The sequence below is a fragment of the Triturus cristatus genome, chromosome 7 (assembly GCF_964204655.1).
Source record: "Triturus cristatus chromosome 7, aTriCri1.1, whole genome shotgun sequence".
Classification (NCBI taxonomy): Eukaryota; Metazoa; Chordata; class Amphibia; order Caudata; family Salamandridae; genus Triturus; species Triturus cristatus.
Genome location: NC_140590.1, coordinates 919,646,545 through 919,667,579, shown reverse-complemented (window position 1 = coordinate 919,667,579; position 21,035 = coordinate 919,646,545). Strand labels below are relative to the sequence as shown.

At 41.8% G+C, this 21,035-nt stretch overlaps 1 protein-coding gene across 1 annotated transcript in view; it reads right to left on the bottom strand.

Annotated features, from left to right (window-relative positions):
• Positions 1-21,035, bottom strand: part of DOCK2 (dedicator of cytokinesis 2) — a 1,824,799-nt gene that overhangs the window by 91,163 nt on the left and 1,712,601 nt on the right. The window contains exons 41-42 of the mRNA XM_085617853.1: positions 20,933-21,035; positions 4,801-4,882 (exon numbers count right to left, since the gene is read on the bottom strand). The exon at positions 20,933-21,035 is cut by the window's right edge and continues 39 nt beyond it. Coding sequence (XP_085473979.1) covers positions 4,801-4,882; positions 20,933-21,035 — 185 coding nt within the window. The remainder of the gene's footprint in view (positions 1-4,800; positions 4,883-20,932) is intronic.

Here is a 21,035-nt window from a genome sequence, read left to right as displayed (position 1 = left end):
TTGCCAGACTGCAGATGAAGAAGTAAAAGAAGGAAAAAGGAGGAGGAACACCTTCAACATCTATTCACCAAGAGCAGAACATCCCCTTCAACAACAGAACTGCTCCAATCCTTCTCCACTTCAACAAGACACAGAAACCCTTCTCATCAAAGCACAATACCCCTTTCCAGTAGGAACTTACTTTTACCTGCCTCTTTATAAATAATCTGTAACATCCCCATTGTCTCTTTTCTCTGACTGGCATTCATTCACAGCACATTGAATGTGCAATGTAACAGCCAAAAGCCAAAGGAAATCTGGTCAGATGCCTGAAGAGACCCTGCAACCCATATCTACTGGGTATCATTCACTTGTCTGCTATTCCCGCCCATATCACTACCGGAGCATCTTATGCAGTCCCAGAAAAGAGGGACTGAAGCCCACTATTCATTATAGTAGATTTCATTCTATTTTAAAATGCTTGGTTAAGGAACTGCTAAAGAGCTGCACAGCAGGATAGTTAGAGAATAGTTAGCCATACATCAAATCTGAAGTCACCAATGGTTGCTAAATAGTGTCAACATGAAAGAGAGGATAAACACAAATGTCCTGTTAGATGAACTACTAACCATTCACCCACCTGTGGACTGAAGCAAACAGAATCTGGAAGGTTAGAACAGAACAAACAAATCAATGTATAAAATAAGCAATACGGCTCTGAATAGGATGTAACATTAGAAAGAGAGTCATCCTCCAGGACAGCAGAACCCCCAATCAAAAATACTCGCCAGGAAAAAGGTCACTGACAATTTGTCAAGCATATCCTGCCCATGATTCCTGTCCATGATCTGGCCATAATGCCTTGAAAATAAATTTCCATTTCAGATGAATGATAAAAAATAGCATTAAGAAGTATTCAATATTCAATTTCAACAAGATTAAAGAAGGGTCGAACACACCAAACCTCTCTAAGGGCTGCAATTACGTGCTGATGATCACATAGTAAAGTACAGGATTTTTTTTTATCTAACTCAAAAATAAATAATTTAAACATTTTAATATTAAATAATAGTGTAAATTCATTTTCTATATTTACTTTAAATGTAGTACTAAATAAAACAAATGCCAAAGCATTATAAAACAATTCATTCATTTTGAATTAGAACATTAATTAATTTCTAAAGTTAAAAAAAAAATGCATTTCCAACTAAAGCAAAAATGTATGTGCATTAATAATTTTAAAGGTGATGTGCAGAATTAAAGTTAATTTAATTATTTTTTCAGAGATTTGAAGATAGGTTATTTAACTATTTTATAATTGAATAATGCATTTTCATACTTTTAACTATTTTAAATAAATTAATTTAATGTAACAATATTTCCTATGGTGTTTTGTTTTATGTGCCTACTGCCATTACTTTCTCTGGGAAGGTGTAAAAGTCCTAGTGACTGGTCACGTGTGGTGCTCAGTGTTTGTCAATATCAAAAAGTAGTAAACTTACTCAAAAGTTTAAACTTACTTAATTGTATAAGTTACCTTTGTGAATCAGGCCCACAGATTTTAAGTATTGAGCCGTTATGATTCAAAGACTGGTTTCCAATGTTCCTTGTTTAGTCGTGTATCTTATTATAGATTAGACTGCACCAAGGCAGGGCGCTGATGTAGTTCAGTTTCAAACAGACTGACTACTGTCCAGGTTAGACTTACATCATATAAAACTGCAAAATAATAAACATACAGAAGTAAAAAAACAGGGTTTACTTCAGAAACTATCTAATTTGCTTTGTGAAATATCCTGGGATACTGCCAGCAGAAGTTAATTATTGGTGACAGTAGGTGAAGGCATGGGGGAGGGCTCTTTAGATACATGCGTTTCTTAAGCCATGTTAAGCTTTAGTTTCAAAGTGTGCTAGAATGTCTTTGGTACCAAAAAGAACACTCTCAGTCAAAACTCAGAGCCAAATTTTGGTAAAACTGGCATTGTGGAATGTGGCAGTTATATGTTAGTTAGTTGATATCACCTAGTAAGTGAATGATATGCCTACTTTGAAATACCCGTGCAAGCACACTGGCACCTCAGAACCATTGTGAAACAAGTCAAAGGAAGGAGATCCATATGTCTGCTGGGTTACCTGTATGCTCCGGAACTATCATTCCTATATTGCCAGAACTAAAATAAGTGCTTACCCATTCTGCTGGGTTATGTTTGCCAAACTTGCTGAATACAGCTGCCTTCCTTTTGGTGAATTTTGTCTCTGAAAAATCTTTGATCTAGAAGTATAAAGAAGGACCATGCCTAGAAAAGTTTGTTTACCAGTTTGCATGACTCTAATTAACTGAAGTATTATTTAATTTGTTTAGAAGACCTGCGCCAACTGTGTGAGATAATTTCAACTTATTTAAAGAGAAATTAGACTTATTTAATTAGACTTATTTAATGAGAAACTAGACTATTGATGATAGTCTGGAAGATGCCACCTGAAAATCTCGTCTTGAAATTAGATTTGCCTTAAATCTTTGCACTGCGAGATAGGTTCCTGGTTTCAGGGAAATGCTCCACAATTTTGGGTTCCACATACACTGAGATATCCGGAGCATTCATATGACAAAACTGTATTGTTCCACTTCAAATGTTTTACACCATATCCTGTACTATACAAAACATATTACTTCAACCTCCAAGAACATTTTGAGCTCTGAAAGAGTGATTCATTCTGAATGTGCAATTCTAGGAACAATTTGTTTCTGATCTATTCACAATTGGCCACTGTGGGGTCTCATTTGGCAATCACATCCTGGTTTGATCTTTTCACACTTGATAATCCTTAATCACTGAACCCTCCCAAAATGATTATCTACCTTGCCAGGAAAGAGCATTCAGGTTGGCGAAACATTTATTTCTTGATACAGAAATATTGTATAAAATGGAAAACCTCAAAGCACCACACAATCATATTTAACCCAATTTCACATACTACTTGGACAGCTACTTGGGGTACCTAGGTCCTGGTCAGACCCCAAGAGGACACTTGGACATTTCTAGCTATTATTCTTTTAATTTTCTTTTCTTTTACATTTGTTTTCTATGGGACATTTATAATTTTTGCGTGATCTTGGAAAACCTTATTTGCATAATTTATTTATTTTCTCATTAGATTTTTTTTATTTTTTATTTTGTTCTGGATCTTCCAGATCCATACCTCCCAAATTCTCTAATTTTCTTGCTTGTTCTTTTCTCGATTCATTTTATTTAAAGACTTACCTGCGGTTGAGTCAAGTCACCAAAGGTAAGGTTAGGTTTTCTTTATTGATGCCAGGGACGGCATTGCAGATACAACCCACTCCTCCACCCCGCGTTGTTGAGCACCCTTTTGTTTGAGCAGTGGGCACATATTGGTACAGCAAATCTGCACTGGAAATGGTGCATTATTGAGATGTATTTGGGAAGCTTCAAGCTTTCACCATTTGCAGTGACCTTACATCCATTTCAAAGGGGATAGAGATCCCCCTTACAGGTGGATGCCGTGACTGCCTCCGCCCATCTGCATTGGCATGCCAGATGGGTTAGTGGGATTCAGGTGTCCCACAATAGGCTCCATTGGTGGGAGTTTGCACTGACTGTGACATCTATAAGTGCACCTCCTGATGGCCTCTGTGTCTCTTACATTGCCTGATAATACTAAGGAATCTGCTGCTGCAATACCTGCATCACATCCGGTGGCCCATGTATATCTCTGGTGGTGCTTGCTGATGGAGTGCACCTCATATGCTGCCCCAGTGTTGGGCATCATACCTGCTGCAAACACTCTCCTTGTGCAGCGTCAGTAATGCTTTCTCCAAGATAGTGAACATGCTGAACAAAATAGTTCACAGTTTCTTTCAGAACTGGTGTTCTTGTATTACGGTGGTGGTGCTGGTGGTAGTTGGACTATTTGTCAATGCAGAGTCAGTTGTAAACAGGCAAAATACCATAAATGTTACTGGTTGGTGGACTAAATCATTAATGGCTATTGAGTGAGATGGTCTAAATGTGAATGACACTTGAAACGGAACAGCTGAAGGGTTAGACTCTTCAACTCGCCTCACTCATACAAGCTGTCCGGTAGACTGACGAACAAGTTAATGACACTTCAACTGAGCCATGGTGGAACGGTTCTGCCCAAAACTCCTCTATTACTTATATTATAATTATTACTACTACTAATATTGATAATAATAATAATAAAATACATATTTTGATTATCAGAAGAGGTTTGCAGACAGTTTAAACGGTTTTTTGTGCAGACCTAAAACGAAACCTAGAGAAGGAGAGCTGTACCAGGGAAGCATATTGGTTAGGCATAAAAGTAAGGGATAGAGCACTGTCAAAAAACAGTGAGGTAAAGGATGTCTTACTGGACATGGCAGGCATATTTCACATGTGGCCAAGGTAACCTACTTGATCCTCTCAGCTCTCAAATGATAGTTGCAATTGCTTTATTTCATAAAAATAAAAAATACAGTTACATTTGTACTCTTAACATCTTTAACTTATCAAAGTGTATTGTTTGAAAGAAATAATGCTATTGAGCTGTACAAATGGGACTGGTTAGTTAATAAGGCAAGAGAGCTGAGAAAATAATTTGAACAAAGCTGATAAAAAAAAATAAGAATAACTCATGCAGATTCTCTGTGACCACAATTCCCATCTCAGATACAAGCGAATCCTGGCAGAGAACACTACATTTCTTGAGGCTTTAACCTACATTTCACATATCAAGATGTAAATGCATTAGTTAGTCCAGAAATTAGAATTACATTTGGGATGCAATGTTTCTTACTTTATGATTTGATCAGGTACTGGTTTGTTTTTTAATCTGGGTTGCTCCTCCAAGAGAGGCTGTACAGTGAAACACTGAATGTCTAAAAATATGTGAGTTAAGGTAGAGTCAAATAACATTAGATCTGGAAATACAAAATTAAGAATAGACTTACCTTTTATTATGATATGCAAGCAAAAACCCTTCTTGTATATTTGTAAATGTTCGCAACTTGTAAACCCGACATGTCTAGTGCTTAATTTGTGAAGGGCTGGTGTCCATAGCGCCGCTCAGAAGCCTGCAGCTTGTGCTGGACAGTGCACCAATACTAACCCTGGGCGTAGTTTGCGTAGAGCGCTACACGTAGCTACGCGAAGTGCACTTCGCACTACGCAAGCTACGTGTAGCTACGCGAGCTGGGTAGTGCAGTAGGGAAAATGCTGTTTGCACTGATTGCACAGTGCCAGATGCCTGTCCGCAATGTGCAATCATTGCAATGGCATCTTGCACAGTGCAAGCGGTCGCTTTCTGCCGCTCAAGTAGATTTGTGCTCGAGCTGCAGTTTTCTCAACGCGGACTGGTAGTTTCTCATCGCGAGCGGTTGCGAGTTAACGCAACCTTTCGCAATAAGAAACGTGACCTCCCCGCGTTGAGAATCTTGCTGGGAGGTTTATTTTCCACGCTCGCGATCGGCAACTTAATGTTGCTGATTGCGAACGAGGAAAAATTCTCACCTGGATGTCATTTTGCTCGCTCGTGGTCGCCAACTTGCTGTTGAGGACCGCGAGCAAGCAAAAAATGCCCGCTACGCTACGTGTTTTTGCACTGTGCTATGTGCAAATCGCGCAGTTGCACAAACTACGTGAGCGTAGCGTAGTCCTACGCCCAGGGTTAACCAATACAAAGGCTGCATAGTCCTGATTCCACCTCAGGCCTCTTTAATCCACCGCCAAACGCTTCCTGCCCCTTTATCTTATTCCTGTAGGTTCCTGCTTTCTCCCTTGCTGACGGTTTCCACCATATTTTTCCTTCTCCTTCTTTCCCTTTTTGTGTTTTTCTCTCTCTTGAATCTGGGAATGACTGACGAGGAAAACTAAGTGCTAGACTGAAAAATGAGTGCAGATGGCCACCAACCGGCTCCAATTAAGCCCTGGACATGTCCAAAAAATGGTCAAGTGTTAAGTGTGGCAAAATATTGTAAAATGATGCTTTAATATGCTAATAAGCTTGCGAAAGCTAAACAAATTATAAGTAATGGGAGATAAGACGAAATAGAATTTGGATGAATGTTACAGCTGACTAAGAAACAAGTTTGAAAATGCACTGAATTAGCAGACCATCACCGAAATATGGGCTTGCAGAGGGGTCATACTTAGGTATTTGTCTGTACAGCATGTTTTTATGTTGCCATCTTCATGTTGTCTAGGTAGTAGATAGTGGGTAAGCCACAGAACAGCAGCGGAATTAAAACAGGTCGTTCATGGAAATTGAGAATGAACCCTTTATCTTTCAATTAAGCCTCCCGGTTAGTCTCAGCAACCTCTCTGCTTAAATCTGAATTCTGCATAACTAATTCTTATCACTTTTCCATCTGGATTATTTTCAATGGTAGCTGCAAAGACCAGATCAGGTGAGGCCGTGTGTTCTCAAGCTCTGAACATAGAAACTGTTAACAAAATGGCTCAAACTGCTAATTTTTGCAATTTATACCATTGTGGTATTCTGTTACAGGCTGCAGATAATTTCCACAACCACTCTTTTCAGAACCCTGTTTGTGGGCATTATCACTCCATTCATCACCCTCCTACCAGTCTTTATGATAGACTGACGACCTTCCACCTTGAGTCAGTCACCCATGCAGCAGAAAACTATAACACCATGTAAGACATTGGGTTGTTGGTTGAGAGGGGTGGACGCCCCACTGAAGCAACAACCACAATCTTTGTCAGACTGACCCACAAAAATCCCCAAAAGTAACTTGGGGGCATATTATCAAGACAGGCGATAAAATTATCACCGCTTTAGCGGCAATAAACTGCAGCTAAAACGGCTATAATGGCCTTGATAATATGCTCTATGGAATTCCAATTGAAGCCCATGTTAGATGACCTTCACATCTAACATGGGCTTCAATTGGAATTCCATAGAGCATATTATCAAGCCCATTATCGCTGTTTTAGGTGCAGTTTTCTGTCGCTAAAGCGGCGATAATTTTATCGCCTGTCTTGATAATATGCCCCTAAATTAGCCTGGGCCTCTGGTAGCTTGCCACAAAAGCAGTCCGGCTTTACTTAGAGGCAATATGAAAAGTATTTATGCAGCACACAAACATTACTAATAAACTGAAAACACAAGAAAAATTTCAAACCAGTTCAGAGAAATAGAGTACATTTTAATAAATAAAATCATACCAGAATGATAAAAATCTAATCAGTTGAACCGCATATGTTGAATTTTAAAGTGTTAAGTGAAAATAGCAAAAAGAAGAAAAAAGTGTCACTCGCAGAACGGGGGAGAGCAGGGCAGACCTGGGAAAAAATCACAAGTTAAGACCAACTGCAATAGAGTGCGGGTTGGATGCAGGGACCAAGTTAGTCCCGCTGATGATTTACCTTCTCATGTCCGGTGCAAAGAGTTCCTTTAGCACTGAAGGAGGCTGCAAGTAGGTGACTTTTGGGGCAAGGAGGTAATCATGTCTTATGGGTAGCAGTTGCTATGGTATGAAGTGCCAGTCGTCACTGGCGCTTTGAAGTGGTGGATCATCGCAGATGGTTACTATCAGCATGAAGTGTAGGTCTTGCATTGGTAGAAGGTCACTGTCGGCGTGAAGAGCAGTTCCGGCTGGAGTTTCATGTTGTTTGACATCACAGGTAGTTGATTTGTGGCACAAAGAGGTCACTTCTCTACAACAAGGAGCCCAAACTTCAGAAGATTTACCTTTATCTAGAGAAGAAGTTATTACTAATACCAGCCAAGGATCCAGGACTTAGGGGCACATCTTGGGGATCAGGACTCACACCAGCAGAGGCAATCAACAGGGCTCAGGCAGGTCAAGATTGTTCTGGTCGTTAACTGGACAGCTGCAGAGAGGCCTCTGGAAGCTTGTTGCTCACACAGAAAGTTATCCAACTGACCATTAGTGTCCCTCCGGGTTGCTTGGTATGAAGGCAAGCAGTCCTTCCATCAAAAGGGCAGTCCTATTGGCTGCAGAACAATATGTCCCCACAGGTCCAGGAATGTTCTGAAGAGTGGTTCTGGAGATCTCATTTCTTTAACGGGTGATGGCTTTTGTGTGAGGGAATTCACTGCTATACTCCCAAAATTGGTTCTGGGCAGTTCTTCCCCTTTACTTGGTCTTAACTCAAAAACTGTCCACCCAATTGTGTGACCAATGTCTCTTCATCTGCGGCCTTAAAAGAGTGTGTGCCAGGAATGAATTTAGGTCTGACATGGTTGAAATGTATAACATGGAGGAGAGTGGTTTACTGAGTTGAGGCTTTCATCATGTTGTTGATGTCATTGGTTGTGATAGAGTTCTCTGTGGAACTAGTGGATTTGCAAGAAAGTTACGGAATTAGCATAAATGCAAAGACGACCCTTGAGCAAACTTTCAAACCCATGAAGAGGTATAAATTTGGCCAGTGGCTGGAGCAAGAAGCTTTCTCTGGATATTTCCCTCAGGCAGAATTGCTCTACAGGTTGGTGGATATTCTTTGAAGGAAGAAGCTTGCTTTTGAACTTCTAAATCGCTTTTTGCCGCTTCTTGTCCTTATTCCATGGTGTGGGTCATAATCATCTAGTCTACCTTCAGCAAACAGCATAAGTTGCCAATCTTTTGGCTATGAACTGGCATACTTTAAGTCTCATCACAAAGAGGATGACTGCTTATTGGGCAAATGTTATAGCACTTACGATTTTAGACACTTGTAGGTGGGTTACTCGGGCCTCTAGTGATAGTTTTATAAGGAAATATAGGGAGTATGTGGACCTATTTTTCATTGCCCTACAGTGCAGCAGTCTTGAGCTTTTTTCTACTTATATCGATTTCAATTTTTATTTTTGTATCAATAGGGCTAATCTCATATGTCACTTAGTGCTAGAATTTGTGATTATCAATGGCTATTCAAGATAATTAAACATACTGTGGTAGAACCATCACTCAAAAATGTACTTGATATTGCTTTTACAGGGGTAAGTATTAGGCCTGACATGGGGTTAGGCAGACTTACAGGATCCTAGATACAGAGACTGGGCTTGAAGGGCAAGGCTACCTCCAGACAGTTTTTATTTGTTTGGTGAAAGTGTCTCTCAGAATCCCAATGCTGCAGTTGCGTAAATGTCTAGCAGACAAATAGGACTTGTACTCAAGGTCTTCTTGGAACATTTTAATGATGTGGACATATGGCTCAAGAGCCCCACCAGAGTTCAAATTGTGTTCACATAGATGGAGTATTGATGCAAAAATGTACATGTCTGATTGGAACACTATTGTAAGAAATTAGGTTATTGATTGAGAGGGGTGAAACCCTACCCAAGCAGCAACCACGATCCTTGTCAGGGGGAAGTCTCAAGCAAAGCCCAAATTAACCAATGCTCAACCGTCAGGTAGCTTGGCACGGAGCAATCCGACTTAACCTAGAGGCAAAGTGTAAAGTATTTATGCAACACTTCAAACAGTACTATTGTGAAAACACAGGACAACAAGAATCCCACATCAAATTAGAATAATTGAGTACATTTTAATACATAAATCAAGACCAAAATGACAAAGATCCAATCAGTTGGAAAGCAGATAGAAGATTTCAGTGAATAGAGCAACAAAAATCCAAAAAGCCTCAACTGTGGTTATCTGCCCACGCCAGACTGGGACAAAGTCACAAGTTCAGATTGACCGCGATCGAGTATGGGTTGGCTACAGGGACCCAGTTAGGCATGCTAAACACAAGTGCCTCCTGGTTGCGTAAACAAGCATCCTGGGACCGGTTCCAGCCCTCATCAGCCAGGCTAGCTTGAATCCAGTGACACAGTGAGCATGGTACCCAAGTCAAAACCGATCCCAGGATGCTTGTTTCTGGACCAGGGAGGACCTGCCAGTTTGGGCTGGACAGTTCCCATGGAGATAAGGGTGAAGAATGATTTGCATATGGCCGGATCCAAACTGGGATGGCATGGGGGAAACAATGGATCAAATCCAGATCTGAGACTGGCAGTAAATGTTTGGTTTGTTCAGCATTCTGTCCATCATCTGTTCTTTTTGCTTTTGTCTCCCTATGTGGGAAGGGTAGGCCTAGACATGGGTCCCTTGGTCACTGTGCCACTGGATTTGAAGCTAGCCTGGCTGATGAGGGGTGATTCCCCAAAATCAATCCCAGGATGCTTGTTTCTAGTCCGGGAGGACTTGACCTGGAAGTTCGGGCTGGACTGTTCCTATGGGAAGCAGGGTCTAGACTGATTTGCATATGGCTGGTTCCAAACTGGGATAGCGTGGTGAGCACAAAAACAATGGATAAAACCCATCTGTTCTTTTTGCTTTTTTCACCCTTGTATGCCCAGACATGCATCCCATGCTTATTGTGTAACTTGATTCAAGCTACCCTGACTGATGAGGGGTGATAGCTCGAAACCGGTCCCAGGATGCTTTTTTCTGGTCAAGGGAGGACCTGGCCTGACAGTTCGGGTTGGACTGTTCCCACTGGGAGCAGAGTCAAGTATAATTTGAATGTAGCTGGGTCCAAACAGGGATGGCATACTACCCCAAGCCTTGCATGAAAGGCCAGGGAAGAGCAAACCTAATGTGATCTAGCAGATCTGTAGTGGATTCCAGAGAGCCTAGCCAGCTAAGGGTTCATCATCAGAAATCATGAGGGTCCCCTGACTCTAAATGAGAAGTGGAAAGCTAGTGCTCGATAGAGCAGGAGCACTGCAATTGTATGGCAGCGATCCAGCTCCACCAAATCCCGAATGGGGGCCCAAATCTTTATAGGCGAGTTTTACAATCAGAATACAAATTTTTGTCTTAACTTGTCATTCTTAGTGCTAAATGTCTGCCTTCTCTAACCAGAACACAAGTTGTAGCTTCATTATTAAAATGGAAACCAGAGCTATCCTTCATTAGCTGAATAAATCATAGATTATATGCATTACTGTTGAACTTGGTACATTTCTAGAAAAAAACGTTCACCTATGCTTTAAATTAATTTGTATAAAATAACTTGCACTCAAACAGATAAATTAAGCCGCTATTCTTCCATACATTCTAGCCTGGATATGGCATGGTGTGTAGCAGTCACAAACAATGTCAGCATTTCATTTTGTCATAGCTAAATTAAAATTCCTGTGCTAACCACTGGAATATATCTCAATCTAATGCCTCAAAAGTGAAAAAACTCTTGAGGAATAACAGATAAATGGCCTCTTAGTTGATAATTAGTAGGTGATTCGATCTCTAGCAAATGTACAATGTATGCTACACTGATAATTGAGTAGAAGCTTCCTCACTGATTAAAACAAGTGAATCTTTTAGAAAAATAGGGATGCTACTGCTCTAAAGCTAGACACAGAGCTACCAATATTGCGCTGCCAACAATATCCTAATGAGCGAAATAAAAACCATAGTATTATATAATATTTTTCAGCCTTTAAAAAGATATCACCCCCTTCCAGATAGTCTGTGTTTGGCTGTTTTTACCTTTTTTTAAATGCATTGTTTGCAGTAACAAGTTACTTATTTCTGAAACAAATATGTGTACAAGTTGCTTTCCTTTCACCCAAGAATTTTTAATTAACACCTCTGTTTATCAACTCTGTGATTCCCATGCAAAAAATTCAAATTTTATTCAAGACTGCTTTTCTTGTTTCCTCCCTGACATTGTCACTGATGTAAGTGGCCAAACTTTATCTCTATCATACACGAATAAGCACATACCTTATCCTCCTCCTATAACTTGCATTCAGTTTGACATTTCCATTATACAACCCCTTCTAAATCCCAATATTTCCTACAACCAGTCAATAATTCAAAGCCCGACACATGGACTTCCTCACATCATGGCATGGCATTCTCTTAACTCGCAGTGCAGGATAACCTAATACGACCCCTGAGGAATAATTTCTATTCTATCAACTTCTTTCCAGCAGTTAACACCATTAATTTCAACTCACTCTTATACAGACTTCCTCTTCCAGCCAGCTGATCAGATTGGATTCTTACTGGTGTGCTTCTGTTCCTGTTACAAGCATGTCACTTCTCATTTTGACACTCCTTTTCTTGTACTACTTCTATTAACACCAAGGATTTCCAGGGGGACCAATATCCCACTTGTTTTAAAGTGTATCTATGTGATGGACTTGACCATTTCTACAATGTGATCCCCAAACATTTTTGCCTTCATCCTCCTTTTTCCTAACCAGTTCTTGTTTGCTTTTAGAACTCTACTCACATTACCACTACTAACCAGTGCTAAAGTGCTTGTCCTTTAAACAAGTTAAAATTAGACTAAACCCAATAGCCATATTTAATTTACTTGTAAGTCCCTAGTAAAGTTGCACAGCCCCACTTGCAACTGAATAGCATGTGCTCTGCATTTACACAAAGGACTTGTCACCACTGCATTGTTCATGCAGTCAGCTTGGACCCAGGACAGAGGCGGCAGGGAACTTCAAGGACTTCAAAGGAAATTCCCTACAATTTCTCTTACGTTTAAGTGGGCACCATGTATAGATATTGACTCCTTAGATCCAACTCTTCAGTACATCTCTGGACCTGTGAAATGTTCATAAGGACTGCTGTGCTGTGCTGCAAGGAGAACTGCCTCTTTAATTTCCTGCTGCCTTGCTGGCTGAGTAAAAGGACTGGATCTGCATCTTGAACCCAGGACTCCAGGGGCTAATTGGCTTGCCTCCTGACCAGAGACTCAGAGACAGAAAGGATTCAAACCACCTTGGACCCTGCAACTGGACTTTCCCTGCTGTGAGGCCTGACCCCACAATGGTGCCACCCCAGTTGAGGAGCCTTGGAGTTGGCCTTAAATTGCACTGCCAGACCAGCTGTGGCCCCATCGGAACTGACAAGAAGCAACGTAAAGCCCTTTAAGCCTCACCGCACAGCTGCCAGCCTCATCAAAATTGACGCAGAGCGATGCAAAGCCTCACCACACAGCTGCCAGCTCCATCAGAACTGATGCAAAGAGATGCAAAGCTCTACCAAGCTACGTTGCACAGTTCACCAGAACTGACGCAAAGCTTTGCAAAGCCTCACCCCATAGCTTCATTGGAGCTGATGCCGGATGACGCGAAGTATCACAAAGCAACGTCGCACAAACCACCCTCAGGATTTAGGGTACTTTGTTCAGCAGGCCTAACCAAGACCAGACTGCCCGTACCAGACATCAGACGGTTGAAAGGTTGGGGGGTCAGTTTTGTTACTCAGGGCCATTTCTGCAGCAGTGCAGCAGTTTTGAAGCACCTACTGCAGTGTTCCTTGTATATCCAGTAGTTTCAGGCAACAATAAAAGTGTCAAGATAACTCTGGTTATTAATGTACCTTGTGGAGAGAGATCTGATCAGTGGCAGTTTTGACTAATCTAAGGTAGCGCAGATGTTTAATGTGCCTGCTGCATAGGATGCATACCATGCAGATCACAGAACAGTATATTATCTGCATAGCTTAGTGGATTACTGCTTTTGTCACAAAGTCCCTTTGTTACTGTGCAGTTCATAAGCTACAATCAAAATTTAGCACTGTGAGCTATGAAGTGTTGTCGAAAAGCTGCATACAAACTACATGGTTCTGGTTAGAAAGTTATATTTTTGTCTGAATCTTTCATTATTCTAATGTTGCTATAGAGGGTTTTCCTAGGTTGAAACAAATTCAGATTTGTAAAGCCAACCCCAGCCACTGTGTTATGTTCTGAATCCTGGGTTTGTGATTCCCAGACCACGTGCTCTTAAATAAAGCCTACCAGTGTAATTGCATTAATCCTACACCCTGTAGTCTCCTTTGTCTTATGTAACATTATCTATACACGGATTTACACACGTATGATTCATTGTTTTTTTATTTGTGTGGTGTGAAGTGCTCTTACACCGTACAATGGTATAAGAGGTGCTATAAAACAAATGAAATACATGTGAGAGAGGGAGTATGGAGAGATGAGGGGCATTGTTGGAGGGTGTTAGTGAGGGATCCATTTAAGGGCCCCAACAAAGGGCACGCAAAGGTTATAATTTACTGCTTTAAAAGCAAATTCAATTCTATATATGTGATGTAGAATGGAACATTTTTCCCCACATAATTTTGTGGGGAGAACCCCCTCAAACCATCCTTGTGGTATTCATCAGGCTTGCTCACCGCACTCACTATGCACTGGATGGGGGCTGGTCTGAGAAAATTTGCAAGGGCTGCTTTGGGTTCCCAGTGCGGCCTTCGGCTTAACTGTGTCCCTGTAGCCAGCACATGCCACATCGTGGTCAAACTGAACTTGTGACTTAGTCCCAGGCCAGTGCATCCAGATAACCAGTTAGTGGTTTGTGCTTTCATGCCCTATTTTTGCTTAGATCATTAAAATGACATATCTCCGGTTCTACTGATTGGATTTTTGTCTCAAATAATATATTACATTTTCCTCTATTTTACTAAATTGGTGTGGGTTTTTTTTTCTGTTGTGTATTCACTTTATTACTGTTTGAAGCGCTGCATACGTAATTTACACATTGCCTCTAACTTAAGCCTGAATGCCTTGTGCCAAGGTAACAGAGGGTTAAATACAGGCTAATTTGGGGTTCACTTTTATTTCACCCTGACAGGGATTGTGGTTGCTGCTTGAGAAGGGTTTCACCCCTCTCAACCTGTAACCCAATTTCCAACACTATGGGGGCGAGTATGATTTAGTTCGGAAAGCATTCCAACCAAATCAGTCTCGGAATGGTTTCCGGCCGAATCGGGTTCGAGGAGTCTGACTGACCAATTACGATGGTTGTGAATGCGACTCGGTCAGATTCCAATTGATTTCAATGGGAGCCTGTGTTCCAACTGAATACACAGGCTCACATTGAAGAAAGGGCAGGCTATGAAAAATTGTGCAACCTGTGGAGGGAACCCCAGGGTGTCTGCCACACTGTGCATGGTTCCAAAGATGGGCCCCATTCAGAAAGCTACAGGTGAAGTGGGGCCTGCAATGGGCCCCCAAAGTCAGATTCCGTCAGCCAATCTGTGTCAGAACAACAGATTCGGAAAGGCTGTTCAAATCTGACATCGTAATATCTCGGTCGGAAACGCGGACCATTGACCTGTACGAGTTGGCTCCGAACGACTCGGTTCCTCCGAATGTCTGTCTAAACCGACTTGGAAAGTCCGAACGCTTTCCAAACATTGTAATCGGTAGTCCGTAATGCTTTTCAAATTGGTCAGAAACACGGCTTCCGAATCGGATTCGGCAGACCCGAATCCAATTCGGAGCCTTTTCGAACGACATCAAAGTCAACCCCTATGTCTCTATATCTTGATGTAGTGGTATCCCTTTCTAATTATATACAAGCGACTCTCAGGTTTACTGTCATGTTTCAGTTTAGGAGCAAAAAAACTAAATTAATACTTTTCAGAAATTGTAAAAGCCTTAATGGTAATATGCCTTCTTCAGGTTACCCAGGGTAAGGCTGAAGTCCTAACTAAATTCATGTCCAAACTCTGCTACCAGACATTGATCACCATGCACAAACATTGGTGCACATCTTGTGTATTAATTTTCCTTTTATGCTCACTGATTGTCGAAGAGAGACTCAAATTTCGATTACCTGGTCTCTAAAAACAGTATATTTGTTGTGGGGGCTAGAATTATTTAACTCATTACCTCCTGAATGATCAATCTAAACATATTCAATGCTGCTGGACTGATGAGACCTACTCTACAACTGCAGGAAGTGCAAAATATGGTAATTTAGATAATTTGCGGTCTACAAAATTCAGACAACACCTAATTTGACAACAGTCTCACATAATGAGTTCCTGTAAAGGAAATATGAGAGCTGACACTCAGAAATACCTTGGACATCAAACTAAAAAACATTGCCAAGAAATTCAAGTGAGTTTGGGATCAGCTATCTCTGCAAAAAAGTGAAACTGTTCTTTCCAAAAAGAGACTGCAATGCAAGCCTTAATTTACCTGGTATCCTGTAAGTCATTGCATACCTCATCACGGGCCTGCAGCAATATGACCCCTGCACTAATGAAACTACACTGGCTCATCTTACCAGGCTGCACCACCATTAAGGTCATTTGCATTATCTAGATTGCCATCATGACTGGTACTTCCATCTATCTTGTGGACATGCTGACTAACCCCAGAGGCCCTTGGTACACCCACAACCAGGTCACCATCTGACTGGGGATGAAAAAATGCAAGAAAGAAAACACTAGACAACAGGACTTGTCCATTTGTGTACCTGGGATTTAGAATGGCATTCCTATATTCATCATGAATGCCCTTACTCTTCTTTTTGCTACCTCATAATCCTCAGCCCAAGCCACCTAATCAATCAATCCATGGAAGTACCCTGTCTCTGGAAACTGGGTTTTTGACTTAGGGGGGTCAAACCCTTTCCAAAGCAACAACCTCATTCCTTAACAGGTTGAATCACAAAAGTCAATAAATTAACCGGTGCTTAATTTTTGGGTAGCTTTGCACAAAAGCACTCAGGGTAAGTATTTATGCAGCACAAAAACAGAAATAAACTGAAAACACAATACAAGAAACATCTCACACCAATTTAGTAAAGTACATTTTAATAAATAAAATATATGCAACTTCAAAGATGTAGATAAGTATAGTATAAGCACAATTCGTCACTTGCAGTTATCTGGTGTACTAGACCGGGGGAAAGTCACAAGTTTAGATCAACCATCTTGGAATGTGGACCAGAAACAAAGACCAGGTTAGGCCCACTGAAAGGCCACCTTCTCAAAGTCTGGCACTAAAAATCCTGCTCGCGATGGAGGAGACAGTGAGGAGCAGGGAGAGCATTGTTAATGGTTGTTGCTGTAGCGCAAAGAACCTGCTGGGTGTCGTGGTCGGTCATTGATGGAACATCGCATTGACAGGAACCACAAGCTGTCGATGTTGAAGCGCGAAGTACAGATCTCATGTTGCTAGTCATCTTTGGTGGTCGCTGTAGTGCAAAGAGTCGGGCTCAATAGAGCTTTGCATTGGCGGCCGCCCAGGCAAAAATACCTCGTCGTGAACTGACCCATTTGCAGTTGCAAAGAGCCCAAAACTTCAGAATTTCTCCCTTTTCACCAGAGTAGTGCACTCTGATGCCAACCAAGGTCTGAGGACCTGGGGAAGCATTTTTTGGGGATCAGGTACTCTCTTAAGCAGAGGGCAGCAGGGCTCAGGCACGTCCAGTTGCAAATTGTTCACTGAGCCATTGCAGGTATGCCTCTGGAGCTTGTTGTGTCCCTGTAGCTCAGAGCGGGAGGTCAACCAGCTGACCCTTGGAGTCACTCTGCCTGGGATGATAGGACAGGTTCAGTCTTCCTTCTCAGAGAGCAGGACAGATACCTCAAGCAGCAGGACAGGCCTTCTTATGTAGGATATGAAGGTCCAGGAGTATACTGAAGAGTGGGTCTAAGTTCCAACATATATACCTGGTGCCAGTTATGGAGTGGGCAAAACTTCTAGACTTCCTTTCCCATCTGGTTCTGCAATTTTCTTCCATCTCCTGCCCAGGTCCCAAGATGTCTGTGGTGCCATAATAGCGTGTATGAAGTTCTTTGTGAGTGCAGGAGGCTGCCCCTATTGAAGTGAAAGTGTGTTTGGTGACTGTTCCGCCCCCACCCATCCTGTCAGGGGGGCCTATCCATCCTGTGAACACCCAGTCCCCATTAGTGACACTGTTTTGGAGAAATACACAAAGGCCAAATACTGCCAACGACACCTAGAGAAGTGACCCAGGACAAAGGCTGCAGCCACCAAATAGTTAGGAGAAAATAATACCCACTTTCTAAACAAAAGAAACACAATTGATGGATGGAATGCAGAACAAATGAAAGAATTCACCCGAGTCAAGAGATCTGGGTTAAATCCATCATTCTTTTGCTCACCATGCCACCCCAGTTTAGACCCAACCATATGCTTTCTAAATGAGACATTTTCACAATAGTGACTTCGGCTTTACTTATAAAGAGGATTTTAAATCACAATTCTTTAGAGACCGAGGTTGACATTTCAACCTGTTTGTAAGCAAAGGTTATCACTTATTAAATGCAGGAAAGTAACCCAATGTTATCCTATGGGAGAGGTATTCGCGCCTGTGCCCCAGGGGAAATGTCCCAATCGCAACCCCATCACAATTAAAAGTGGTGTTGATGCACTGGAGGCATGCCCTGAAATACATGGCATTCACCACATCATATGCACCCAACATTCCGCTCCTGGGACTCCCCACTCCTGCCGGGATACTGACACATCAAAGACTCTCCAGGTGGGAGCGAGCTGGGGTGTTCACTGTCAGTGCACAATTCGGAGATGGCACTCTACAAATCCATGCCGATTTTGTGTACAAGCAGGGGCTCCCTAAAACGTTTTTTCCACTGCATGCTAGTCTATTAAGATTTATTAAGGGAGGCTGGGCTCCTGACGGGGCCGAACCATCAACAAATTAACTGGTGCACTTGATACACCTGATTGGCACTGGTAGACACCTGACGCGGTGGTTGTACTGAGGCATACAGGCACACATACCCTATTGCTTTTGTTGGTTAAGTAGGACACAGACAGGGGCAGGGTTCTGAATGACAAAGAATGTACCTCCCTTCTTGCTTATCCGAGGGTAGTCTCCCGCAACTCCCGGCTCAAATTCGTACAATATATGATAACTCAAAGAGCATATATAACACCACATTGACTACACACAATGTTCCCGGCAGTGGCAGCGAACTGTATAAGATGCACTGAACAAGACGCTGACTTCTTGCACATGTTATGGTCATGCCCTGCCCTCTCCACCTACTGGACACAGATAGCAGTCACACTGAGGGTGGTGGTTGGGGGCTGCTCAAGGACCACGGCAGAGAGTTGCCTGCTGGGACTGTGTGCACGTCCAAAGGGGTACAAAGTGCAAGCGAACTTTGCTGACCTGATGCTCATGCTTGTGAAACACCTTATAACTAGGAGCTCGAAGTCGGCGCTTCCGCCTGCATTACCTGCCTGGAGGGAGGAGATGGAGCGATGAGGACTCACTAAAAGTGAGGCACTACGTAGTTAGGAATGCCACACATTGTGGAAGGTGCCAATTGCCATGTCCTGTGATCTTCTATTGGAGTCTTTCAAAGCACAAGACACAGAGTTATTTCACCCACACATAGATGACCCACAGGGAGACACGCCTGGGTGTTAATGCTGACCCAAGGCACATACAGAGCCACTCTCCAGGTGAACTACAGTACTAGGGCTGCGAGGAGACAGTAATAGCTGATCATACCTAACTATCTCTCAGACATTGCACACTAGTGTCTACATGACATGACATCTACGAATGACACACAATATAGACTAGATAGGAAATCCCCCCTCTTTTCTCTTTCTTTACTGTCTGCTACTAGGACCACACCTATTGGTTGGTGGGTGGGAGGTGTTTGTAGATATACTGCTACAATAGTTACGCACATTATAGGATTACTGCACTGTTGTTAAATCCATTGGCAAGGCCGGAGAAGATTTTACTACCGCTGTATTACATGAAGTCTTCATCTATATGTAAAAGAATTTCTACTCCTATATGCATTACAACAATGTATCTGGTATTCCTAACTCTGGGTTTGGATTGTACTTAAATGCTGCATTGTCTGTGTGCCTTTTCCCTTGTTTTCTTGCTTAGTTTCCTTCAGAAAATCCCAAAATATCTGTTTGAAAAAAATCCTATGGTAGAGGTTTGCCTCACAGTAGTGAAAAATCAGTTTGTGAGTTTTTCACTACTAGGACATGTAAGTTTAAAAGTACATGTCCAACTTTTTTAATACAATGCAGCCTGCCCTAGGGGCTGTTTATGGCCTACACTTGGGGTGACATATGTATTAAATGACAGAGGTTTAAGCTTGGCAATGGATTTATTTTGCCAATTCTAATTGGTAGTTTAGAATTGGCAGGCCTAGGACATGTTATAAATAGCTACTTAAGTGAATGGCACAGAAAGTGCTGCAGTTCCACTAGTATTTAATTTACAGGCCCTGGGTACATGTTGTACCACTTTACTAGGGACATATAACAAAATGAAATGTGTCAATTTGGCGTAAGCCAATTATACCATGTTTAAAGAAGAAAGCACAAGCACTTTAGCCCTGTTTAGCAGTGGTAAGGTGCACAGAGTTCTAATGCCAACAAAAAAACAAAAATTCAGAAAACAGACGGGTGGGGGCAAAAGTTTGGGGGTGACCCTGCAGAAAATGCAAATTCAAAAATTTCCATTAGTCAATATTCATTCATTTGGAGTCTCTGTGGTAGATCAACAACTCAAATTAAAATGTTGGAAACACAGGTATGAACTAATTTTTTGCCTGTATATTAAACATGTCTGGATTGATTTAGAAATACTGAGCATGTCATCTGTTTGGTGATTGTGCATGGTTCTGTTGTGTGGATGGATGCTAATGCTTATTAGACTTATTGCCATTCGATATTGCTAAGCGCCCAGCACTTTGGCTGCCCAGCCTCAACTGAAGAGGCACCCCTCCTGACTGAATAACGTATCCTCATTATATTTCCCATGTACCTAATTTAGAATTGAACTCTATTATCTTCCATAGGGCTCTATTATTTAACAGCTAACAGTGGGGATTGCATTTTAATACAACACATACATTATAATGCCACACACTCCTGGCCACAGCTAGAAGGTATTAACAGCTGTTAAGCGCCTATATGCCCCCTTGTGCAACATCATTTTCAGCCAAGTGCAAACAACTAAAAGCCAGCATATCCTTCAGAAGAGGGCAACACTGCTTCAATGTACCATCATTCAGGAATGAACTTAAAAGCTCATGCAAGCATGTATGAGAGCAGATGTGAGTAGATGCTCTGTCCAGTTGGACCTTTTCTTCTAACCAGTGATGAACAAGCACTTGGAAGTAAGCCACCTCAGTTAATTGTTGTGTTAAGGATACATTGCCCGGGAGAATTCTTCACATCTTCCCCAGGGTCAGAAGTTGTATTTATTCTCTCTGAAAATGGGAACTGACTCATCAGTTGAACTTGAAAATCCTCTCT